Here is a 21,383-nt window from a genome sequence, read left to right on the forward strand (position 1 = left end):
CGGGTGCACAGGGCGTTGACTTCTGGTGCGTAACATGTCGTACAGATGGGCTCATCAGTGCCAGCCTTTCCCAACCCGAGCCAACCCGACCGACCCGATTCCGGTAGGGCAAAAAAGGGAGAATGCATCCTCGATCTAGCACCAGAGTTACACGGTACGTGTAACACACACTGGTGCCCTTCTCACCCAAAATCGCATGAACCGATGAACTGCTGGGCCGCTCCTTCTCGTACACAACTGGCACGTTCACCATCGCGCGGACACTCACTGGCGCTCCACGTTTTAGGAGAGACGTCGGTTCGCGCAATTGCTCTTTGTTGTGATTGTATGAAAGCTGAACTTGCAGCATCTAAAGATAGATTTTCGCCTACTCGCTGGCCTGTGTTTTGGTGCTGTGTGCCTCGCTCTGCTCTGCGCCACCAGGCGTCCCAATCGACTCTCGACGCAGCGAAAGCGATAGTCGCACAAATGGAAAATTACCCTATTTTCACGTCCCCTTCTTTTCCTCCCATACATACATCACACTCACACGTGCGCACACACATCGGGAGTAATCGAAGCGAAAAATACGGGTTCGATGTCTGTATCGTGTGTATGGGTGAACTTTTTTGGAGGATGGGTAAACTTTGCCGCCATAAGCTTTTTTTTTGTCTTTTTGAATTCTTCTCCTTTCTTTATGGTGTACCGCGATCGTTGCCGTACCCTGGGTGAGGTTATTACGCCCGCCAGACCACAAGCGTGGACGAGCGCAAAGGGTGGTTCGTGTTTCGCGGTTGTCGTTCGACGCTACATCGCCGTGAAACAGCTGAACCAAAACAGCGCCGAATGTCGGAAAGTTATCCTTGCGTTAGGAAATCCTTTGTGAGGGTTAAGAAATTGGGTTCCCCGGCAGCACCCCCTCACTCGCGAACGAAGCTGATACTTGTCTACACCCTTCTTAGGGTTATGGGAAAAATGTTGGATCTTTCCTATTCGCAAGGTCTTCTGTGGGAATTCGCACGAACTACCCCTGTGTACCAGGGAATCTCTCTCTCACACACACATACACACACATTCACTCGGTCTGTGAGTTTAATGCACTTGCCACCCGGCTAGGGAATGTATTTATTCCCAAGCCATCGCCCAATGCACGACCCCCAGCAGGACTTTGTTTGCACAACTTTCATGTCTCCGTAGCGCATCGAAAGCATGTTGCGTAACGAGCATTCTTGAGGGAGAGAGAGAGAGAGTGCATTAAAGAAAGCTTGTTGCCGGTGCGTCACTACAAATACTTTGGGGCGGGGGGCCGTAAGGCATCTTACTTGGTTCGTGCAACCATCCAGCGTTTGCTGTGCGTCCCCTTTGCAGCCAGTGACGGGACCGGGTTGCTCCACAAGAAGAATGCCACAAACGATGAGCAGCTTTGCGGTACGAATGCGACCAGATCGTTTACCAACCATTGGCCACCATCCTGGTACGCCACTGAAGTATGTCCTACAGTACGCCATCATCAAAGGGCGAGCATCAAACGGTTCCACCCCCCCACCCACACTGTGCGGCAGTGCTGCTGCGGGTGGAAGCGATAAAAGTAAACGATCTTAAGGCAGGCTCGGTGGTACAGGACAACACAGCATTAGTTGCAAGTCATCCACCCGCCACCAACCCAAAGGAAGGAGGGCTGCACAAAGCACAAAATGTCCTCGCTCCCGCCCCCCCGCCCCTTCCCCTGGTGAAATGGGCGGACACACACTTTCACTCTTGACGTGAGGTGGTGTATTAAACATAATGCGCTTTTATTGCAATTCGCAAGCGTTATAGCGCACGGAAAAGGGAAAAGGAAACGGTGCAAGAACAGCTCCCATAGCAATGAAACCGTTGGTAACTTTTACTTTTTCTTGTGCCCGAAATTGTCGTGGGCAATGGCCGAAAAAAGCAACGGCCGGAGTAGTTGGGTGGGGAGGGGGAGGGAGCAAAAAACGTACATTTTCTATCTAAACGATAAAGGTACGACGTGTTGTTGGAGTTGAAAGAAAGGGAAAGATTTTTTTACTCGTTTTTTCCCCTATTTTGAGTGTTTTCATGCTTGCTTGAGCTTGAACACAGGCGCAAACGGATAATAAAGGGTGGTACGTTCCCCATTTAGGGCGTCTTAGTTCTGTGTTCTGTTCGGGTGTGTTATGCTCAGTGCATTCATATTTGTAAGTTAAGTTTGCTTGTGAATCTTGATAGCTTTTTAGAATAAAATCAAATCTGTTACCTTTGCGACAATCAAAAGGGAAAAAGTATTATACATGTTCGTTCTAATTCTCGACGTAAACGCTCACCTGATAAAAGCAAATAATAGTTCACTTTTCAATAAAAACACAAATTCTTTAATCGATGTTTTGGGTGGTTTCATCAAACCATCATCAAAAATGAAAAGCCAAAGAAAACAGCATTCCTTTTTTGTGCTTTTCCATCAAAAGCGCTTCCAAATTTACACTTTACTTACTACGCTTACCTCTCCTCCTTAGCAAGGTTTACAGCAACACGAACGAAAACGGAAAACTTCAAACGGTTTCAAAACATTTTATTTATTTTTCACGATGCAAGCAAAAAGTTTTGAAAAGTTTGCCATTTGATAGGGGGGGGGAATACTCACACTCACTTGCACACTTTCCCACTTTTAGCAGATTTTACCCAACTCGCTCTGTTGTACATTCCACACTACACTTCCAGCTGTACCATTAAAAGTGACCGTGTTGCTGTACTTGGGGCTGCTGCCTTTTCCCAACTGCCAATGAACCGAGAATCGGTGTGGGAATGGGTGTATGGGTGAAAGAAATTTCGAAATTTGCGAACGTGTTGAAACTGTTGATTGCATTAATTTCCTCCATTACTACTGTGCTGGGTGGTGGGAGAATTTCGGTAGAGAAATCGATCCACAATTCGATTGAACGAACATACAGACACACACACACACACAGAGCTAATTTTCGTTCCATTCCACTCCACAAGTGATGAGGGTGTTTAAAGTTTAGTTATATTTACCCACGAGAAACACTTACACCGATTGATGATGATTGGTTGCAAGTGTTGCTTGTCCCATTGGGGACGCCTTTTATGATCAACAAATGGATTTTAATACTATTATACCGACACAAACACCGTAAATAGACAAACAACATAATCGAAGAAAAAAGAACATTTGTCCTCAGACGCCCAAGGGCAAACTTCTCGCTGAGTAATGATAGTTAATTTATATCCAATCCATCTCCGACATTTCTCATACTGATGTTGCCTTTTTGCCCTCGCAAATTGTGTGCCCTTTTAATTTAGCGCCGTACAGCTGGAGACTAAATAAATCAGCAAAAAGAAAACGGAACAAATCATTCGAAACGATTCATACCATGACTTACGCGATGCTTGTATTGAATTGATGCGGCGGTAAATGTGCTGTTTTCATTTTCTAGATTTATAGGTCGTTTGCTCTGCCCAGTTTAATCCCGTCGTAACTTGGAAATTGGAAAAAGTTTTCACCTAAACTGCTTTCAATAACAATATCATCGATTTTTGTTTTGTCTTTTTTGGGATCGAAATTCCCAAGCAATCGGTATTACCAGAATATTCTTCTTTTCGATGACAGATTCTGGATTGATAGAGGAACGTTATTGGGCGGTTCTAGGACACAAAAAATCGCAATACATGGCTTTCAATTGAGTTTGGTGGTCTATAATGTACATTTCTTTAGAAAAATCCTGTGTATGTTCCTGCTTTTTGCAAGCGTTTTTCAAGTTAAATGAGTTTAATTACGCAACCTACATACATGTGAGTGCTTCAACCCAAAGCTCAATGCTCAATATCTATAGTGAAGGGGTTACACAAATGAGTTTGAAATTGCTTGAATTCACACAGAACGGAAAGAGGGAAAGATAAAATCCATTTCCCAGGCAGCTCCTGCAGCAGCTTGCTGTTACGGTGAGCCAAACCCGATAAGCTTTTTCACTCTGACAGGTTCGGATTGTTTGTTGGACAGAGTGAAAGACCGGAGCGAATATCTGTTGGCAGGGAGGAGGCGGGGCACTTCCATGAACACCGCGTCGAGTAGTGGGGTGGAGCAGGAAAATCATAAATTCAATTACACTCGCCCGACGAAATGTCGATGCTTTGCGCTACATGGCGCAAGATTTCTTGCTACAAATTTTACACCCGCCGGGTTGCCGACACCAAAAGGAAAGGATGCTGAACTGCTGAATCCGACCACCTTTTGCACAAAGACAAAGACCAGCGCCCGATCGTTGCACGCAGCAAGCAAGCAGGCAACAGCAAGGTGTCAAGCTGGTGGAATAATCGATTTAAAACTTTGTTAATCTGCCCTCTGTCCCGTATTTACTTTTCGAGCCAGTGCTGAGCAAGTGGGGTGTGGGGGACAGAAAAATGCTTCCATTTCTATGCTTTGCTTAGTGTGATTGGAAATTGTACCGAAGCGAGGAGGAGCCGTGCTACTGCTATGGGCGATGATAGTAAACACAACATCTTGAGCAAACTACTACGTGCAGGATCTATTTTGGCCAAAGGAAAACACATTGTACATTGACCCAGTGACGTGTTTTGTTTCCCTTCTTTCCCAATCATATGTTGGTATTTTCCTTTCATTGCCTACAATTCAACTGCCACAACTGGCAGTGCTTAATTAAATCGCTTCCACGTACATGATCTGGTGCAGACTTTTCTGCGCAATCATTGCTAAAGACAGCACCCATTTGCTCGGTAACAGATCCCACACGTCTCTCCAACGCACCTGCAAAAATATCGAAAGCGACATATTCTAATTGGCAAGAGAAGATAATAGTTGAACCATATCGACAAAAATACAATATCCTTGGTAGTGAATGGCGTTGTTTTAGAAAACAGTACAACGTCTGTAATATTGTGTGTGTGAATCACAATGGTGACCTAGGAAAACCTTCTGTTATTACATTCCTCTCTCTCCCCCTCTCTCTCCCTCCACACCCCTTCAAATCTATCTCAAGACCTGGACAGTATCGACCGTTAGAATAAATTTGCTTGCACAAAGAGTGGTAATGAAAATTTTAATATAAATTCTCATAATTGAATGGCAGCCGCCTGCCTTTTCGTTCGGACGTGCTCGACCCAATGCGCACGTTCGTCAAGGATGGAGCCGAGAGTAAACGATTCTCCCCACGCAATGTCCACCTATCACCATCACCAGCAGCAGCACCACTACCACCCGGACCGTTCCACAACTTCAAACGGTGTCAAGTGCAAATAAATCGCCGTAAATGCAAACACCTTAACGCTCGCGACTCCCACCAATAGCGCCGCATGTAGTGTGCTGTGAGCGGTAACTTCAACCTACCCAAACCTCGCAAATACGTCACGGGTACAAATAAGCCAAGTAAAGGAGCAACACCTTCGCCACTCCGCTTTAATGACTTTTCGGAGGAAAGTTTGCACACCGCCGCGTTCACTGGGCACCGTGCTGTGTGCCGGGAGTGAGCTGCTTTACATTGTAAACTCGCGGGAACCAGCAGTGCAGCAGCGCTGCATCCTGGCTGCATAATCAGCGAGAGCAGAGTTAAATTAGTTTCAAATACAGGGCGCGCGCGCCGGCCCGTTTGTCTAAGGAGCGTCGCGAGACGGCGAGGAAAGTCGAAGTAAAGTTAGTGTTAAATAAAGAACACGGGAGGAATTTTATCGCTCCTTTTCGAGCAAACTTTACCTTCGTCAAAGCAGCAGCTCTTTGTGAGTGGTTGACGATTCCTACAAAGAACGTTCATGTGCGAGGTTTTTCTTCAAAAGCTAAAGCCAGTTTGTACGGTGTGTTTAGATAGCATAACGAAACTTTTCCGGACGAGATGGGTACAAATGCTGGATCAACAACTTGTGCAAATCACTTTATCTGATTTTGTTTGGATTTATTTTTAACCAGCACTGTATTACATTGCCCCACAAACGTTCGGTTTAAGATACACAATTTCGGTTTAAGATACAGATCATGGCGTAGACATACTCAATTGCTTCTTCATTAAAAAATACACTTTGCAACGTAATAAAACCTTTAAAAAAAGCTTCACAATCTTCGTAAACAAAAGCTCAAACATCTATTGTTTCCCCCACAGTATTCGCTTTGATACAATCCCCAAAATTACATCCGTCTAATTACATCTCCAAAATGCGTCCCCAAAAATAACACCATCCAGCTGAGTGTGCAAAAAAACGAAAAACATGACCCACATAAACCAGCACCACTACCGAAATCATTAAGCATCATCGTAAAGCTCGCTTCGCAGTAGTGTGCAGCAGACACAAAGCGTGCGTCCCTCACAATCTTGCATTTTACGCTCGTAAATTCCTTTTACGATGGTATCTCTGTTGTCTTAACGATTATGCGCGACGCACCCGAAAAGTTCATCAAGTGCGGCCGGCCCCGACAAACGCACTCGACTCGAAACACTCGGGTTGGGGCGCTTTGTGCAATTACAATTAAATTTTAAAATGCTTCTGCTTCCCGCGCGTGACGTGCACGGTCATCATAATAAAGCGGCATACTTGTTCCCCCCTTTGTAGCTGGGTTGTCATCATAAGGGAAGAGCTTTATTTAAAAAGTGAACCTTGATGCAAGATGATGATAAAACAGGCTTTCTAAAAGCGTACTTAATTAATGCTCGTTTTACTGCGCAACGTTTCACCTTCATGCTTTTTGCCATTTACCTTTTGTTTTGCGGTCATCTCGGGGAAAATATTTTCAAAATATATGTTTTCACTAAAAAAAAAGCTTTTAGGTGAAATACATATCTAGGATTTCACGTAAAAAAAACTGTTTAGCTACAGGTTTAATCCATTGCAATGAAAACACAACTCATAAGAGCGCAGTTTTATTTAACTTCAAATTTGTTATCAGTTTGATCAGATCATACTCTTTTGATGCTCAATCCCGGTTAACAAGTAACTAATTACCGTATTTGTAGCAAAAAATAATCAAATACAACTAACCTAACATTCATTTGGATTAGCAAACTTAGTCGGTTCAGACCTGCTTAAGCCTCTACAAAGATTGGCTGTATGTGACTTGTCGGTGTACTCATAGCAGGAAAGTCAGTCCTTGGTCCATGAAGTCGATGTCAGTCCTTGAACCATTGGCGAGGCAGGATAGTCCTGCGAGTTGACGACTGTACTACAATACCAACCCAAACACTGAGCATTAAAGACTAGCGAAATAAGTTTAAGGAATAGATTTTCGTCGATACAGTATTAGAAGTGCTTGCTATTCCAGCCAGTAACATTATATGGGGTTTGACATTTGCCGGATGAAAAAATGCCTACATCCGCTAAAATACTTCATGCCCATGTTGACTATGCATCCTGAAGCAGAGGATTTCATTTTTAAAAAAGTATAAAAAAAGTCAAAATAAATTAAAAAATACAATCGAATCATATTTAATATAGCAGAACGAATATTTAGAGACTTCCATTGCACGAATTGATAATTTGATTAGTAATAATTAATTTAGCACAAAAAGTTTCGTTACATTCCTCAGAATTTCAACCACTGCACTTCAAAATTAATTTTTAAACTTTTAAACTAGAAGAGGTATTGTATTACTTCCAAAAAATCCTACTATACCAAAGATAATTTATAACATCTAATACAACCAACTTCAACAATTTATTTCAAACAATAACCTTCTGTTCCAGATCCACTCAAAACTCTTCCAATTATTGTGCAAAAATGTCAACAACGCAAACGAACAAGGCTGTACCACAATGTGATACAAATTCCCCCCCCAAAGCACTCGCAAAAACGACGTTCTGAAACACGAAAGCTGCTGCTATGGTGGCAACCATAAATACATTCTCCTTTCGAGCCCAGCTTCCTCCCCCCCCCCCCCCTCTCAGGCTCAGCTTCACACGCCGAACTTTTTCAAAGGGCGGCCTCCAAAACGTTCCTCGGGGACTCTTTCTTTTAATTCGGAACGGCATATCGCTTCGCTCCGATTCGAGTCCGTATTCTTGGCCCAGGCTTGACACCATTCCCAGTCAGCAACGGCAAGACATCGGTGCATGGATATATCTTCACCACGTTCTACGGCTCGCAATGTGGCTGCCGTTTTTGGAGCGGTTGTGTGGTTTTCGTTCATCCTTCTAAACTCACGTCGAACCGGACGTGCTCGGTTGGGGCTTGAGATGTGTTCTTCTGGTCATCTGTGGCAATACTCACAGTCAAACACACCCACACACATATACACAGTCCCAGCTCTAGCTCGATGCGATGAGGCAAAAGTCAAAGGTCTACGTAAAACTCGGAGTGTATCTGTCCCCGGTACCCAGCTGTTGCTTTGCTGTTGCTATTCGTTTGGACAACGGGCGCCTGCTAGAAGACGGACGAACGCTTTCGTTCGGTTCGCATATCTTCCACCGTATCGAATCGTGCCTTTGCTTCCCATTTGCTCCTCGTTTACAGTTTCCGTGCCACTTTATTTTCTTTTTAACTCCTTTCATTCATCCCGCTCTCGAAGCCTTGAGGGGGCTCTCTGCGGGATTGATACTGGTGCGCCATTTGCCCTTCCCATTTACTGTAACCCTCATTTGCGGGAACGCTTTCATTTCAATTTGTTTGCAGCAAAGCTCACGGTGGACAAGCTCAAAAGAGTGGCTTTCTCCTGCACGTCATCAGGATCCATTCTCACCCGAAGCACCAACCGGGGTACAGCACAGTCGCATACCTTCTGATGCCACCTCGTCGGGCAACTGCTATATGTTCGTCCGAAAGTCGACTCCCCCGACCGATGCTTCCAGTGTGAAGCATCTTTTGACCCTATCGTTTTGCGGTCTTCCAAAAATGAAAAAAAGTAAAGCCTGGACTGTAGGCACTGCCTTATGAACCTTGGATGTTTTATAGCTTTTGCTAGTTCCAGCACGGAACAGTGATACCAAATTTGCCAATTTCATATTGGCCCCTTACGTTCTTTTTGCTCTGTTCGTGATAGAGCCAAACGAATAGAGGTCGCATGTTGACGCTCCAACCTTATGCTATTTCATATATTGTGCTCCGAAAAACCACACCGAACATATCGATTGCAATTTATTGCGGAATTGAGACTTTAATCAAGCTTGACGGAAATAGCCGAACCTTTCCAAATTTGGTCCTCAACTATTGTTAATACTACCCAGTTGGAATGACACTTGTTGATTTATGTAGGTAGATGATACAGTTAATCAGATGATAATTTGAATATTATAGAATAGTGATTTAAATTTAATTTCAAGTCTTACGTTTGCTTTAAAAATATATTGGCGAAAATGGTTGATTGTTCATGGATTTATCTAATTTAACTCACTAACTTTCGTTTCGTTTCGTGCAATTAAACTAAACTTCCCATAAAAGTACTCCATGAGCCACAAGACAAAATTTGACACCTCTATCAGTCAAAATGCTATCCGTGATGGCCAAAAAGTTAAGCAACGCCATTCAGAAGCATTCGCGATCAAAGAACGGCACCACGTCATGATGAAAACGGCCTCCGTGAATGGCAGTTTGTGGACGCCGGATAGGTGCGTTCCGACATCTACAACATCTTGGCACTATTAGACAACAATCAGAGTATCGACGGAAAGCCCGGTTTCGAATGGCCGATGACCCATTCGCCGATGACCCTGAGTGACATAAAGTACCAATGGAAGCTGAAAATGAAGATCGAGGGAAAAGTCGCTACATCGCTGAGTCTGCTTTGCTTTATAGCAAAGCGACCTTATGGTCGATGCAACCCGCCAAACAGTGAAAAAGTCGCTGAGAAACATGAACATACATGTCAGCAAGCAGAAAATTGCGTCCATTGGTTTCGCAGCGGCAGGCAATGATGCCAAAACTCAATGCGATCATTTGAAGATATGGAGTGGCTGAATATCGTTGTGACATCTTAGTCAGCGAATCAGTCTAACATCGCCCAGCATAGTCTCATTGAGAATTGAGAATTTTCTGGACCATTATGATGCAAAATATCTACTCCAACAATATTGTCGCGAAAACTAAAGAGGAATTGATAAAAATCGAAGGTAGAACATGAAACCCTAATTATTTTTTAAGTTTTTTTTTACCTACATAAGGTTTAACTTAACAAGGTCTTCACGTCACCATAATCAAACATGAAAAATGGGGCCAAAAATGATGCGCAAATTTCAAAGTAACGTTTATATATTTCTTATTATTTTCTCTCAAAATCTTATTAGACTTTTGGCCATTAAAATTCACTGCTTTCTGCAGCTCTTATGCGCAATGATTATACCGTGGAACTCCACATAATGAGTACTTATTATAATAAGTTTTTCGCATACCGAGCTTATCTGATGGGGAAGAGACTTGCGTGTTGCACAAGTGTGTGGTATATTGATGAGTATTTTTTTTGCATGCTTTTCTAGATCTGCTGGAAAATGAAATGTTTTTTTGGGCAAAAAATTCAAGTAAGACATATCAAACATCTGTAGAATGAGATCTTCCTGGACATACAAAACAATGATATTACGTTTATTTTGCAGCGATCATCTTAAACTGCTTCCTCGTAGGCCCACAGGCCGTCATTCGATAACTCGATAACGAGCAAATAACTTGTACGAAACAATGAAAAGTATCATTATCGAGGAACATTTGGAATTTTTATATTGCCGAGGTTCATGTAATCGATAAGAAGTTGATGTAAGGTAGATCCAGAAAAGTTCATTTACAAGTTATTTACAAAACACACTTTCTCTTACTATGCGACTATACTTTATGCGTCGCTTGACCTAAAGTAAGCTTTTCAATGAGCTTAATAGAAAGAAACAAAAATATAAATCATTCCCCATTTATAACACGTTCTTTATGCCGTTAAACATTTTGCGCCATTTTAATGCAGCAGCACGAACGTACACGATGGAAATGCAATCTAGATCGAGACGAATAATTATTCAAAATGAGCCAACAAAAGCGCACAGCCGTTTGGTTTCCTTCGCCCTTCAAACCACGGGATGCATTGTTTGCACTGTTTTCTGTTCTTCGCAAACATTTCGTTTGCCTCTTCCAATACACAGCGGCGATGCGAAGAACTGCTGGCGAACTCTTGTGGCACTACATAATGAATATTGAATTCAAAGTGATGGTATGCGAATCGAAAGAAAGCAGAAAAGCGGCCACAACCGATGGCCACAAACATTTTCGCCCCTTCGCAATCGGAAAACTGTCACCAACAACACACTGAGATGCGCTGGCGATCGCTAGTGGGAAGTACTAAGCTCGCGTACTTACCCGCGTTAGAGAGCTCTTTTTCTCCGCCGGCGCTTGCTGTCCGGGGTGGCCGGGCGACTCCTCGTCCGAGTCGGTGTCGATTGGAGGCCGGGGCAGCGGTCGCTTGTCACTGCCGGTTGACGCGAGCGGCACTTTGTACTGGAACACTTCGTTCTCCTCGATGCCGTACAGGGCCGGTGCGGGACGGTTGTTGAGGCTATGGTGAACGTTGGAGACCGGTGCGGTAGAGTGAGTGGTCGTCCGGGGTCGGGCTGTTGGGGTGGACACTTCAGACGCTTCTGCTGCCCGATTGTTCACGTGCCCTGCCATTGACGCGTGCTGATTGGCCGATGCGGGAAAGTTCTCATAAATATTCCGTTGCTGAGCCGGATGGCCAAACTGCTGCTGGTGCTGGTGCGGATAGTGGTAAGGCGGTGGCGGTGGCGGCGGAAACCATTGTGGTGCGTGCTGGTGCGGATTGCGTCGTCGAAAGTAGGGCGAAAATCGCTCCCGATCGTCGGCTGCGTCGTACGGTGCCAACGTGCTGTCCTCCAGACTGCCGAGCGAGTCGTCCTGCAGCAGTGCCGGAGCAATGGCTTTGCGCGTTCCCGCCTGCTGCAGGTCCGAGTTGGAGTGCAGTCGAGCGGCAGCACCGAGGCCTCGAGCAGACGCAGCAGCGCCCAGCGAATGGAGATGCCCCCGCAGTCCCATGTTGACGCTGGACGAGGAAGCCGATTTGGTCACCGCACCGGGATACTGCTGACGCCAACGACCATCCTGCTCCCAGCTTAGCTGTGTGTCTGCCGGTAGGGCCGGCGGCAACCGACGCGGTCGTGGAACGGGCGAGGGAAATTTACGATCACCCAGCTCGTCACCCGGGACCGTTCTTGCCGGTGCGATTACTCCCGGCAAAGGATGCTTACTGTCAGCACCCACGCCGACCAGGTCCGGATTTGAAGCCCGGGGCGTCAGTGTCGGTGGAATGCGTCCCGCCCGGCGTGCTGCCTCATGCGCTACGCGGCTTCCGTTGGCCCGTCGACGCTCGAACGGGCTGGACGGTTTCTTGGAAGGCGCTGTCTTGATGTAATACCAATCGCTCAGCTTCCGCTGCTTAATTAGATCATCATCCTCCTCCACCGTGGCCTGCTCCACCGGTTGCTCTACCTGCTGCTGCTTATGCTGCTGAAGATGCTTGGGTGCGTCGAGATTTTCACTACCCGCCTTGTAGCAGCCTTGCCTCTGCTGGCCCTTTTCCAGCGATGCACCAAATTGGTCCTTACATTCCATCGTACCGGATTGGGAAATTGACCCATCGGCCAAGGGGACACAGAGGTCGGCGGCGGTACCAGTGGCGGTTGCGTTCCGGTTGTTTCGTTGCGCTTGAAACGAGTCCGATATTATGAGCGTCTTGAGGGCGTAGTTTAACTCTTCCAGCGACTCGTAAAATCCGGACTGGCGACCTCCATCTTCCGTATCTGCGAAGAAGCGAAAGCGTGCGATGAAATAGTGCACCATGTTTAATACGCTGGTATTTTTATTCGGAAATGTGGGTGCACGTCGAAGGTTCGATAGACGCTCTTTAAAAGAAAATGGTTCGCTTTCGATGTAGCAGCTCCAGCTCCGAAGGCCAAATGCCAGCTAGTGCGGGGAAAGGACGGGCAAAACGCAGCGAAAAGGCGTCTAAGGATAGTAATAAAGAGCGTGAATGCAATAAAGCGAAATCGGCCAAAACATTCCAAATACCGTCCGGAATTCTTTGCCAAAAGTTTATATCCGAGTGCGCGAGCGTCACTCGAAAAGCTTGTCGTTGATGTATTTCTCCCAACAATTCAATGATCATTTTCATCGTTGGTGCAAAAAGAATAAAACAAACGCAAATAGACTGAATTGTTTGAATAATATTTTAACTAAATACTCCAAAATAAAATATTAATGTATCAAGCATCAAAATTTTGCCAAACCAATTCTCATTAACCTGATTGCTTGTTTAATTTACCTTTCAGTAGCAGACGGCAAATTAATTAAACATCGAACAGAGCCATATTCCAGTGAACGTACTGTTCATACCCACGCACTTGACATGAAATAATGGCAGTAAATCGTATTCATAGGAATTAATAAGTGTCAATGCCTCAACATGCACCGAATCGAACGCCACCATTGCCATGGCACTTTGGTGCCGGTCCTCCGCATCAATGCATCAATGCCGACGTCGGAAAGTTAAAATTCAACCAAAAACCCAAAACCCACCTCAGTCGCCGGAACGTCGTCTCTTGCACCGACCCTCCTCCACCGGGCGCACATAATTTCGTTGTTAAAAGGGGAAAAACTGACCGCATTTTACGTAGCACGCGTCGTAAATAATCGCTTACCCAAATATGATTTCGATTTCGGTGACGGCGGACAGGAGAACGTTCCCGTACTGACGCAATCCAGCAGTCCGTCGAGGCTCATGGCATCGGTCGAGGTGCTCAAACAGCTGGACGTGGCGAAGGAGGGCTGCTGCTGCTGGTGCGGCAGGAACGGTTGCTCAAACTGTTGACCGTACGGCGGCACCTGATGATGATGATGATGGTACGGCAGTTCGGGTTGCCGTTGTTGGTGCTCCTGTGTCGGCCTTTCGTACAGACCGCCAGCACCGGTTGCCACCACCGATGATGATTGATTCAGGAGATGCTGCAATCGAAATGGCACATAAATCTGCTTTTAGTATTTATGAAAATGTCTCGCTTTTTTTGTGGCTCTTTCGTTTCTTCACACTTTTGCATACGGAATGCTTTTCGTCATTTCATGACGATGGTGAATTAGGTCATTGGCTTCAAGGGCATTTCCTTTTTTGTTTACCATGATATGCAGCTTATCCGCACACTCGTTTTGTGGCCACTTAGGCGTATTTATTGAACAAATTGATTCAATGGCACGAACAAGCGATACTACCACACGATGTTATGATTTATTTTGCATAATTTAATGCGCACACACACACACGTCTCTTCTGTCGACCCTACACGGTTTTATTTATTTCCCGCAATCAGCATGCATAGCTCTCATAGAGATACTCCTGAGCAACAATCCGTGTACAGATATCGAGAGAAAAAAAACAACACTCAACAAAGTGTTTTCCGACTAGTGATTAATAAGTCACAATGCAATCACACATTGGCTGATAGGTTTTTAACGTTGCATGATCACTGATACCTAAGGGGCAGTAGTTGTGGTGTTGATTGTGTTTCCCCTTTTGGCTCGAATCATACCCGGAAGAGAATTTTCACAACCCGCCAGTTGTTCTCGCAAATAATGAACTGTTTAATAATTTAATCGCAATTTCAAGTGCAAATATGAATAAAGCAAACCAATCTGAGTGCCTAAAGTATCTGCTACTATTTGCAGGATACTCTACGTAATTACTTAAGATGCGCTGGTTGCAATCTTCAGACATTGAAGACTAACGTTAAAAGCTTTTGGAGCTTTTTTGGTGGGTAAAAACACTGTTCAAACAAAACAATGGCTTGATAAGTGTTACTCAGACACTACATCATCAACTTCAAACATTAAGTATTGGCTTCGTGTTTTTAAAAAGTCGCCGTAGTGACACAATCGAACGTAGTGCAAGAGTGTTGTGTACAGACTGCTGCTTCATCCTGTGGGTTCGCCGTTGGCAGGGGAGCTGTCAGTGGGTGACGTCCGTAGTGAAAGGTTGTTTGACCAAAAAGTCCATAAAATAGTTTTGATATTCGTAAAATACAATCGTAGTAACCAAATTTTGGCTCTAAGGTATCCAATTTTTGACAGTACGCTTCAATTTTTGACTCTAACGCACCTATTTTGGTCTGTAAGTCATGAAAGTTTAGCTCTTGTAGGAATCATGATAATTTTACAAGGTATTTGAGCAGATTTTTGACAATTTGATTGTTTTTTGAGAAAAAAATGGATTTTTTAAGTTCTAAAACCGTTATTTACACCTGACAATACATGCCAACTTTTTTCACTCCACTACAGGGTCTTACGACAATAATAATCTCAATAATCTGAACAATAACGCGTGATTGAATTTGCAAAACGATGTAAAAGGCCTCCAAAAACCCCGCTTGATCGTTTTAAAAATCCTATTGCGCCTGTGAAAATAGCATCGGTGTGATGAAACAACAATTTTTGACAACTAAATTGGATCTTGGACTTCTGAAATAGTTTTGCTGACATTCGATTCTGACTTGTAAAACCCTGTAAAACTTCCAAAATTTAATTATTAATTAAGTTAAGGTAATTTCAATAATTTTGGAACCCAAAGACTTGAATTTTGTAAATGAAGCGATTAACTCACAGCCAAAAATTGATGCCTTAGAGTCAAAAATTGTGACTCGCTGTCAGAAATTGGCGCCTTTGAGACAAAAATATGTGAGTTAGAGTCAAAATTTTAGCGACAACGACTGTAACATTGATCGAGATAGCAGAAGTACTTGCGATATCTAAGAACCATGTGTATGATATGATGCACAAACAAATGGACAAGCAAAATCTTCGCGCGAGAGCTCCACTTCACAAATAGTGTAAAAAAAAGGTGGTGAAAACGATTACGAATTAGGAACCGAATTGCTTCTCCATCCACAGTAGTCCCTGGGACTGACTCAAAAAAACCTACAAAAACATTTGTGGGCTCAAAAAAGTTGGTAAGATCGCTAAGATTACAGTTAACAATTGTTTTAACGGTTAGGACAAAAACTTATCCTGTACCATCTTAAATTACAAGATATTAAAGAAAACGATTCAGCTCGAACTCCATATCCGAACCTTCCGATCTAGCGCGTGTCAGGTGCGTCTTTCCATTAGAACACTACCATATTTTCTATTTTCAAGGCCATAGAAAGGCGTTTGGACATTGCCAATGTGAGTCATACTTTTCTTTTCAAATCCCTCCTATGTGCTTTATCATGATCGATATTATTGAAAACAGTTTCTGGTGGTATTTTGATATAATTATGATTGATTGTTCTTCCCCTTCAATGGAGAGCTTCTTCTGGCACCATAAATCTAGTGTATCAGTGTATTATCGCAACTGCAGTTCTATTGTGACAGCGAGACGTACATTCCTACCGAAAAATCTTCTCCATTTCACCTATAAATGCGTTAACGAACAGAGTCAATAGTGAACACGGCACACAGCAAGCAATAAAATGTATCGCAAACAAGCTACTAAGCAAAAAAACGCCCGAATGTAGGCTGTCCTACATATTGAGATCATTGTCGTTGCTTTCTTTGCCCCTGGAAACGTATGAACCAGTGTAGAAGTGCAAAGAAGCGGGCTAAAAAACACTTCCCGTGAAACACTCGTTTTCCGATAGTCGGCACTACCCGTCACAAGAACTCACCTGAAATGGAGCCGCTTCCGAGTCGTAGCTTTCGTCGCTGCTCGAATAGCTCGAGGATGAGTAGCAATGGCTGCGATCGTACCACGCTTTTGGCTGCTGGCCAACCGCTTTCCCAAACAGCCCTGTGTCGGCGTCGTTCAGTGCGGTTGCGATGGACGATTCCGAACCGTGGCTGTTGCCGATCGGGCCCGTGCCGGCCTGGCGGTTGTCCGGACTAGTACAGCGTCTATGCGGTAGGCGAGTTCGGCGCACAGGAATTCTCGAACGAAACGATGCGGATTTCCTCAGCGAAGACATTTTTCATTTCGTTGGCGTTGGCTGCTGCTGCTGTACCGTTCCATCGATTCCCATATCCCCGTGTTTCGTGCGGAAGGTGCGATTTTTCACCCAAAACAGCCTGGCCCGGTAGCTTCCGGCGGTCGAACAATCGTTTTCGCGCGCACCAGCACACAGTGCACAAAACAACTTTCGCTTCAATGTTATTCACGCGACGACAAAGCCGCCCCAACCGTACCGGTTGCCGTGGTGATAAAGAGGACCACTCGATTAGTTTTGACTTTTTTCACACCATTTTCCGGTCGCTGACTGCTGCTGTGCTGCTGCGGCTGGTTTTTGCCGATAGCAACGTTCGGATCCGAAACGCTTATCCGTCGACCTCGGGCACGTACTGTTATGTTTGATGAAAAGCAGGGCTGTGGAATAGAGGGAACGGAGAAAAAACGGAGAAATGTGAACAATGAAGCAAATACGTTCAGGTGAAAAAGTTGTTTGGTACTACATATTGCCAATAGAGAGGCAATCCGAATAAATTCCGAAAAACACACCTCTTCTTGTTGGGTGCATTTTTCAAAAAAAAAAACATAATCAAGATGCAAAAATAAATCATAATTGAATTTTCCGACCCTCGCAGGGGTGTTTTTGTCCGCTGTGGTTCCGATGACAAACAATGCGCGCGGTGTTGACATTGGGCACTGGCTTAGCCCACGTTCACGACCGGTGTAAATGTGCGTAATTCCACAGATGTTACTTGTGTGCGGATCAGTGTACTCTAGCATGAAATGCAGACCAAACGAATGCCGCCAGTGTACGTGCTGAAATGTGCCACTATGAATATTGATATACTCGCGACCACATTATTATCCAACGTCATCATCATCATCATCATTTCCCTATTCGAATGCCAGACTAGGTTGAGCAAAATGATGAAGATGGTAGGAGAGCGTGGGAGTTTGAATGGTGTGTTGGTTTTGTTGTTGTTGTTGTTTTTTTTTTTAAATAAATTTTTGGGTGTGAATTATGTCACGCCTTGGTAAACTTTTCACCGCTGCTGGTTGTAAAAGTTGTGACGCGCATCGTCATACTCCGAAAGTGTGTGAAACAAAAATGCGTTAATAGAAATTCTTTCACTTTCTAACGATTTTAGGCTCAAGGTTCAAGGAGAAAATTCAATTCGCTTTCTTTACAGCGATGTTACAGTACTCTTGGTGGTTGAATGGATCTCATGGATCTAAATCCTCAGAATTTTCTAAGGAAACTCGTGCTTCTGTTAACGCTGTAAATGACTGCAAACCTACGAAATTACTTATTTCGTACCATATAACTACTATGCTTCCGAATAGGTTTATTCAAAATGATTGCCTTTCGGTACTTTTTTTTAATTTAAGATATTTTGTCCTATAGTCCCACAATCGGAACAGAAAATGTCATGCTTTTATAGCAGTTTGTAGTAACTAGTTAATTTGGCCCGGTTGCAGGGTTTCGCAACAGAACCTAAGACGTGTATACTGACTGCAGGGCACATTTAACTGTTTTCATGCAAACATGTAGATAAGCAATCCTGCTCTCTTTTATTGTCTTTTTACTGATATTATGACCGTGTTGCTATCTTGGTACAGGTTTCCATCCAATTCTCATCCCGGTTTATAACCCTTCCATATTGTTGACTTATTTACAAATGTTAGTATTTCCATTACATTAGCAATCGTGGTCAACTTTCTTTTCCAGTATGTTTGACTATCGGCTGGACTCGTAGTGCAGTCGTCAACTCGTTCAACTTAACAACATGCCTATCATGGGTTTAAGTTCCAGTATGACTGCCTATTTACCTGCTATGGGTTATCAAAAAGTCACTAAAAACCAAGCTCCGGTGTGACACAGGCAGGCCTTGGCCGACAACGGTTGTTGTGGCAAAGAAGAAGATGTTTGACTACTATTTTTTATTCAGTAGGGACGGCTTTGCCGTGTTGCTTGTGTTTGACTACTATATCATACTATTAAATGTCATGACATATTGGTCAGAGTCTTTCTTCCACAGGGCTCACTGTCACGGCTTATTATTGACCCGTGCTCCACCTTCTGCAAGACTATTTGTGTACCAAGCAGCCATGGGTATCTAGGAGATCTAAATGCTGATAGAAACAATTAAGCTAACTCCATTCAACTGTGTTGCTTCATCATGTGCGCATTTAAAAAAACATGACCCAGGAATGTCCTTATTCTTTGTATAGTATTGTCCCATTACTTTGCCAATAGGAGTTGCAGTTCATTTCAGTTTTACACTGCAGTTCAGTTGTAATGTCACTGTTGAACCATACGATTATTTGTCCCGCAAGATATACTTTCAATGGATGAATAAATACTAAAATTAAATAGATCATTTTTTTATATTTAACACAACTCTTACTAAGCCTTATCCACCCATCTGCGTATAGATGCCCGATTTATGGGAAATATAAACCCGTTATATGCATGTTTTAAAGTTGTTCACTTAGTCCTAATTTTGCAGCTCCGATGGTTTCACTATATTGCATTGTACCTAGCATTTTTGGGTTAATGTACAATTAAAATTGTAATTGTAAAACGTTCATAGCGTACGATTTTTCAATCCTTTCATACAAGCATTTGACTGCACTTGGATCGAAGCAAGTACAAGATAGTTTGAAGCAAGTCTTTTTATTGAAAAGTACCTAGCATTTTCGGGTTAATGTACAATTAAAATTGTAATTGTTAAACGTACATAGCGTACGATTTTGCAATCCTTTCAAGCAAGCATTTGACTGCACTTGGATCGAAGCAAGTACATGATAGTTTGAAGCAAGTCTTTTTATTTAAACGTTTTGAATTAACTACACATTAAAACACTACTAAGCATGATAAAATGGATGGAGCGAGGTAGAATCTTTACCACAGAATTAATTAGAATCACTGGGAATAATTTGAAAATTATTGATACACTTTCTACGCGTGTGTAAAAGAAAACAATGATGTCTTTTGATCTGAATGTATCAATGATTCAATCACTATACCATTGCTCGTTGCCTCGAAGAAAGGAAACTCCGCAAAGAAATAAAAATCATCCAAGCACCCATATTTGGTAAGCAACACTGTTCTATAGTGTGAGTAACTTTTTCGTACACTGAGATTCTATAGTGAGCAATCGTGTCACCTATGAGCGTAACGTGAGCATAACGTGAGCGTCACCTCTTACTTCGTTTTGTATAGGGAGATACATAATTCTTCTTCTTCTTTGGCTCCACAACCGTTGTCGGTCAAGGCCTGCCTGTACCACTTGTGGGCTTGGCTTTCAGTGACTAATTGATTTCCCCCCATAGTAGGATAGTCAATCCTACGTATGGCGGCACGGTCTATTTGTACTACGAGACCGGCTACATTTATAAAATTAAAATTTAAATTTTAAAACATTTAAATATAAATAATTTATCACACGGAGCGTTCCCGTGGTACAGAAGTAAACTCGCCCGTCTTAACACCATCCCGACCGTTGGTTAAAGTCTAGAATGGACGTCCCCCCGCAACAAGCACTGCCTGAACAGGCCGGCATGTTCGCGTAGGACGTAGGAATAACGCTAGGAATTATGCCAAGCAGAACGATTGATCACACAATCCTCGATTCATTTAATTTCAAAGCAGAAGCTGATCATAGTCCAGCTTTGTGTAATTGAACATCTACCGACTTTGCATCTAATTGTATTTCTCATTATAGATTACTAATGGCAAGGTTTGGAAGATGTATGCAGAAAAATGTCACTTGTAGTCATTTTTTCACATCAAATAGGATTGGTAAACAGCCTAATGATAGGGACTCGCGATAATATGATCATCTTTTTAATGATTTGAGACATGATATGCAGAAAAACCTAAAAAAAGTTCAATCAACCCTTTTAAAACTGTAAAACTGTTTTATTTTTGGAGTAACAACTTTAGCGCTCATTTCCGAGACCATACGAACATTCCGAGACTTTTTAGTACCACGAAGTAGGATAGTCAGTCCTTATCCATTATTCTTAATTTGTACAAATCGAATGTTCCACACAACGCCACCTCCTTTTCCCTGATTCTTCTTTCTTTTTAGCTCAACAACCGTTGTCGGTCAAGGCCTGCCTTTGTACCACTTATGGGGTTGGCTTTCAATGACTTTTTGATTACCCCCCCCCATAGCAGGATAGTCAGTCCTACGTATGGCGGCACGGTCTATTTGGGGCTTGAACCCATGACGGGCATGTTTTTAAGTCGTACGAGTTGACGACTGTGCCATGAGACCAGCTCCTTTTCCCTGATATTGAACAATTTAACCATTTCGTAAACATTATATCATTTTTTATTATTTTTGTTAAAATTTATTGTTTTATAATATACTTTTGAAAGATAATTATGCTCTAAATCATGTGTTCACCAAACAGAGGACCACCATCATATCGATCATAAAATTTATCTACTCAAAACTCGATCATAAAATTAGAATTTTCAATAAAAAATCG

The 21,383-nt window shown here is 43.3% G+C and overlaps 1 protein-coding gene across 2 annotated transcripts in view; it reads right to left on the reverse strand.

The window, feature by feature from the left end:
• LOC120896973 overlaps positions 1 to 21,383 on the reverse strand; it is a 136,083-nt gene that overhangs the window by 45,234 nt on the left and 69,466 nt on the right. For both annotated transcript variants that reach the window (XM_040301525.1, XM_040301524.1), the window contains exons 3-5: positions 16,606 to 17,297; positions 13,612 to 13,915; positions 11,261 to 12,714 (exon numbers count right to left, since the gene is read on the reverse strand). In XM_040301525.1, coding sequence (XP_040157459.1) covers positions 11,261 to 12,714; positions 13,612 to 13,915; positions 16,606 to 16,902 — 2,055 coding nt within the window. In that variant the 5' untranslated portion in view covers positions 16,903 to 17,297. The remainder of the gene's footprint in view (positions 1 to 11,260; positions 12,715 to 13,611; positions 13,916 to 16,605; positions 17,298 to 21,383) is intronic.

The sequence above is a fragment of the Anopheles arabiensis genome, chromosome 2 (genome assembly GCF_016920715.1).
Source record: "Anopheles arabiensis isolate DONGOLA chromosome 2, AaraD3, whole genome shotgun sequence".
Taxonomy (NCBI): Eukaryota; Metazoa; Arthropoda; class Insecta; order Diptera; family Culicidae; genus Anopheles; species Anopheles arabiensis.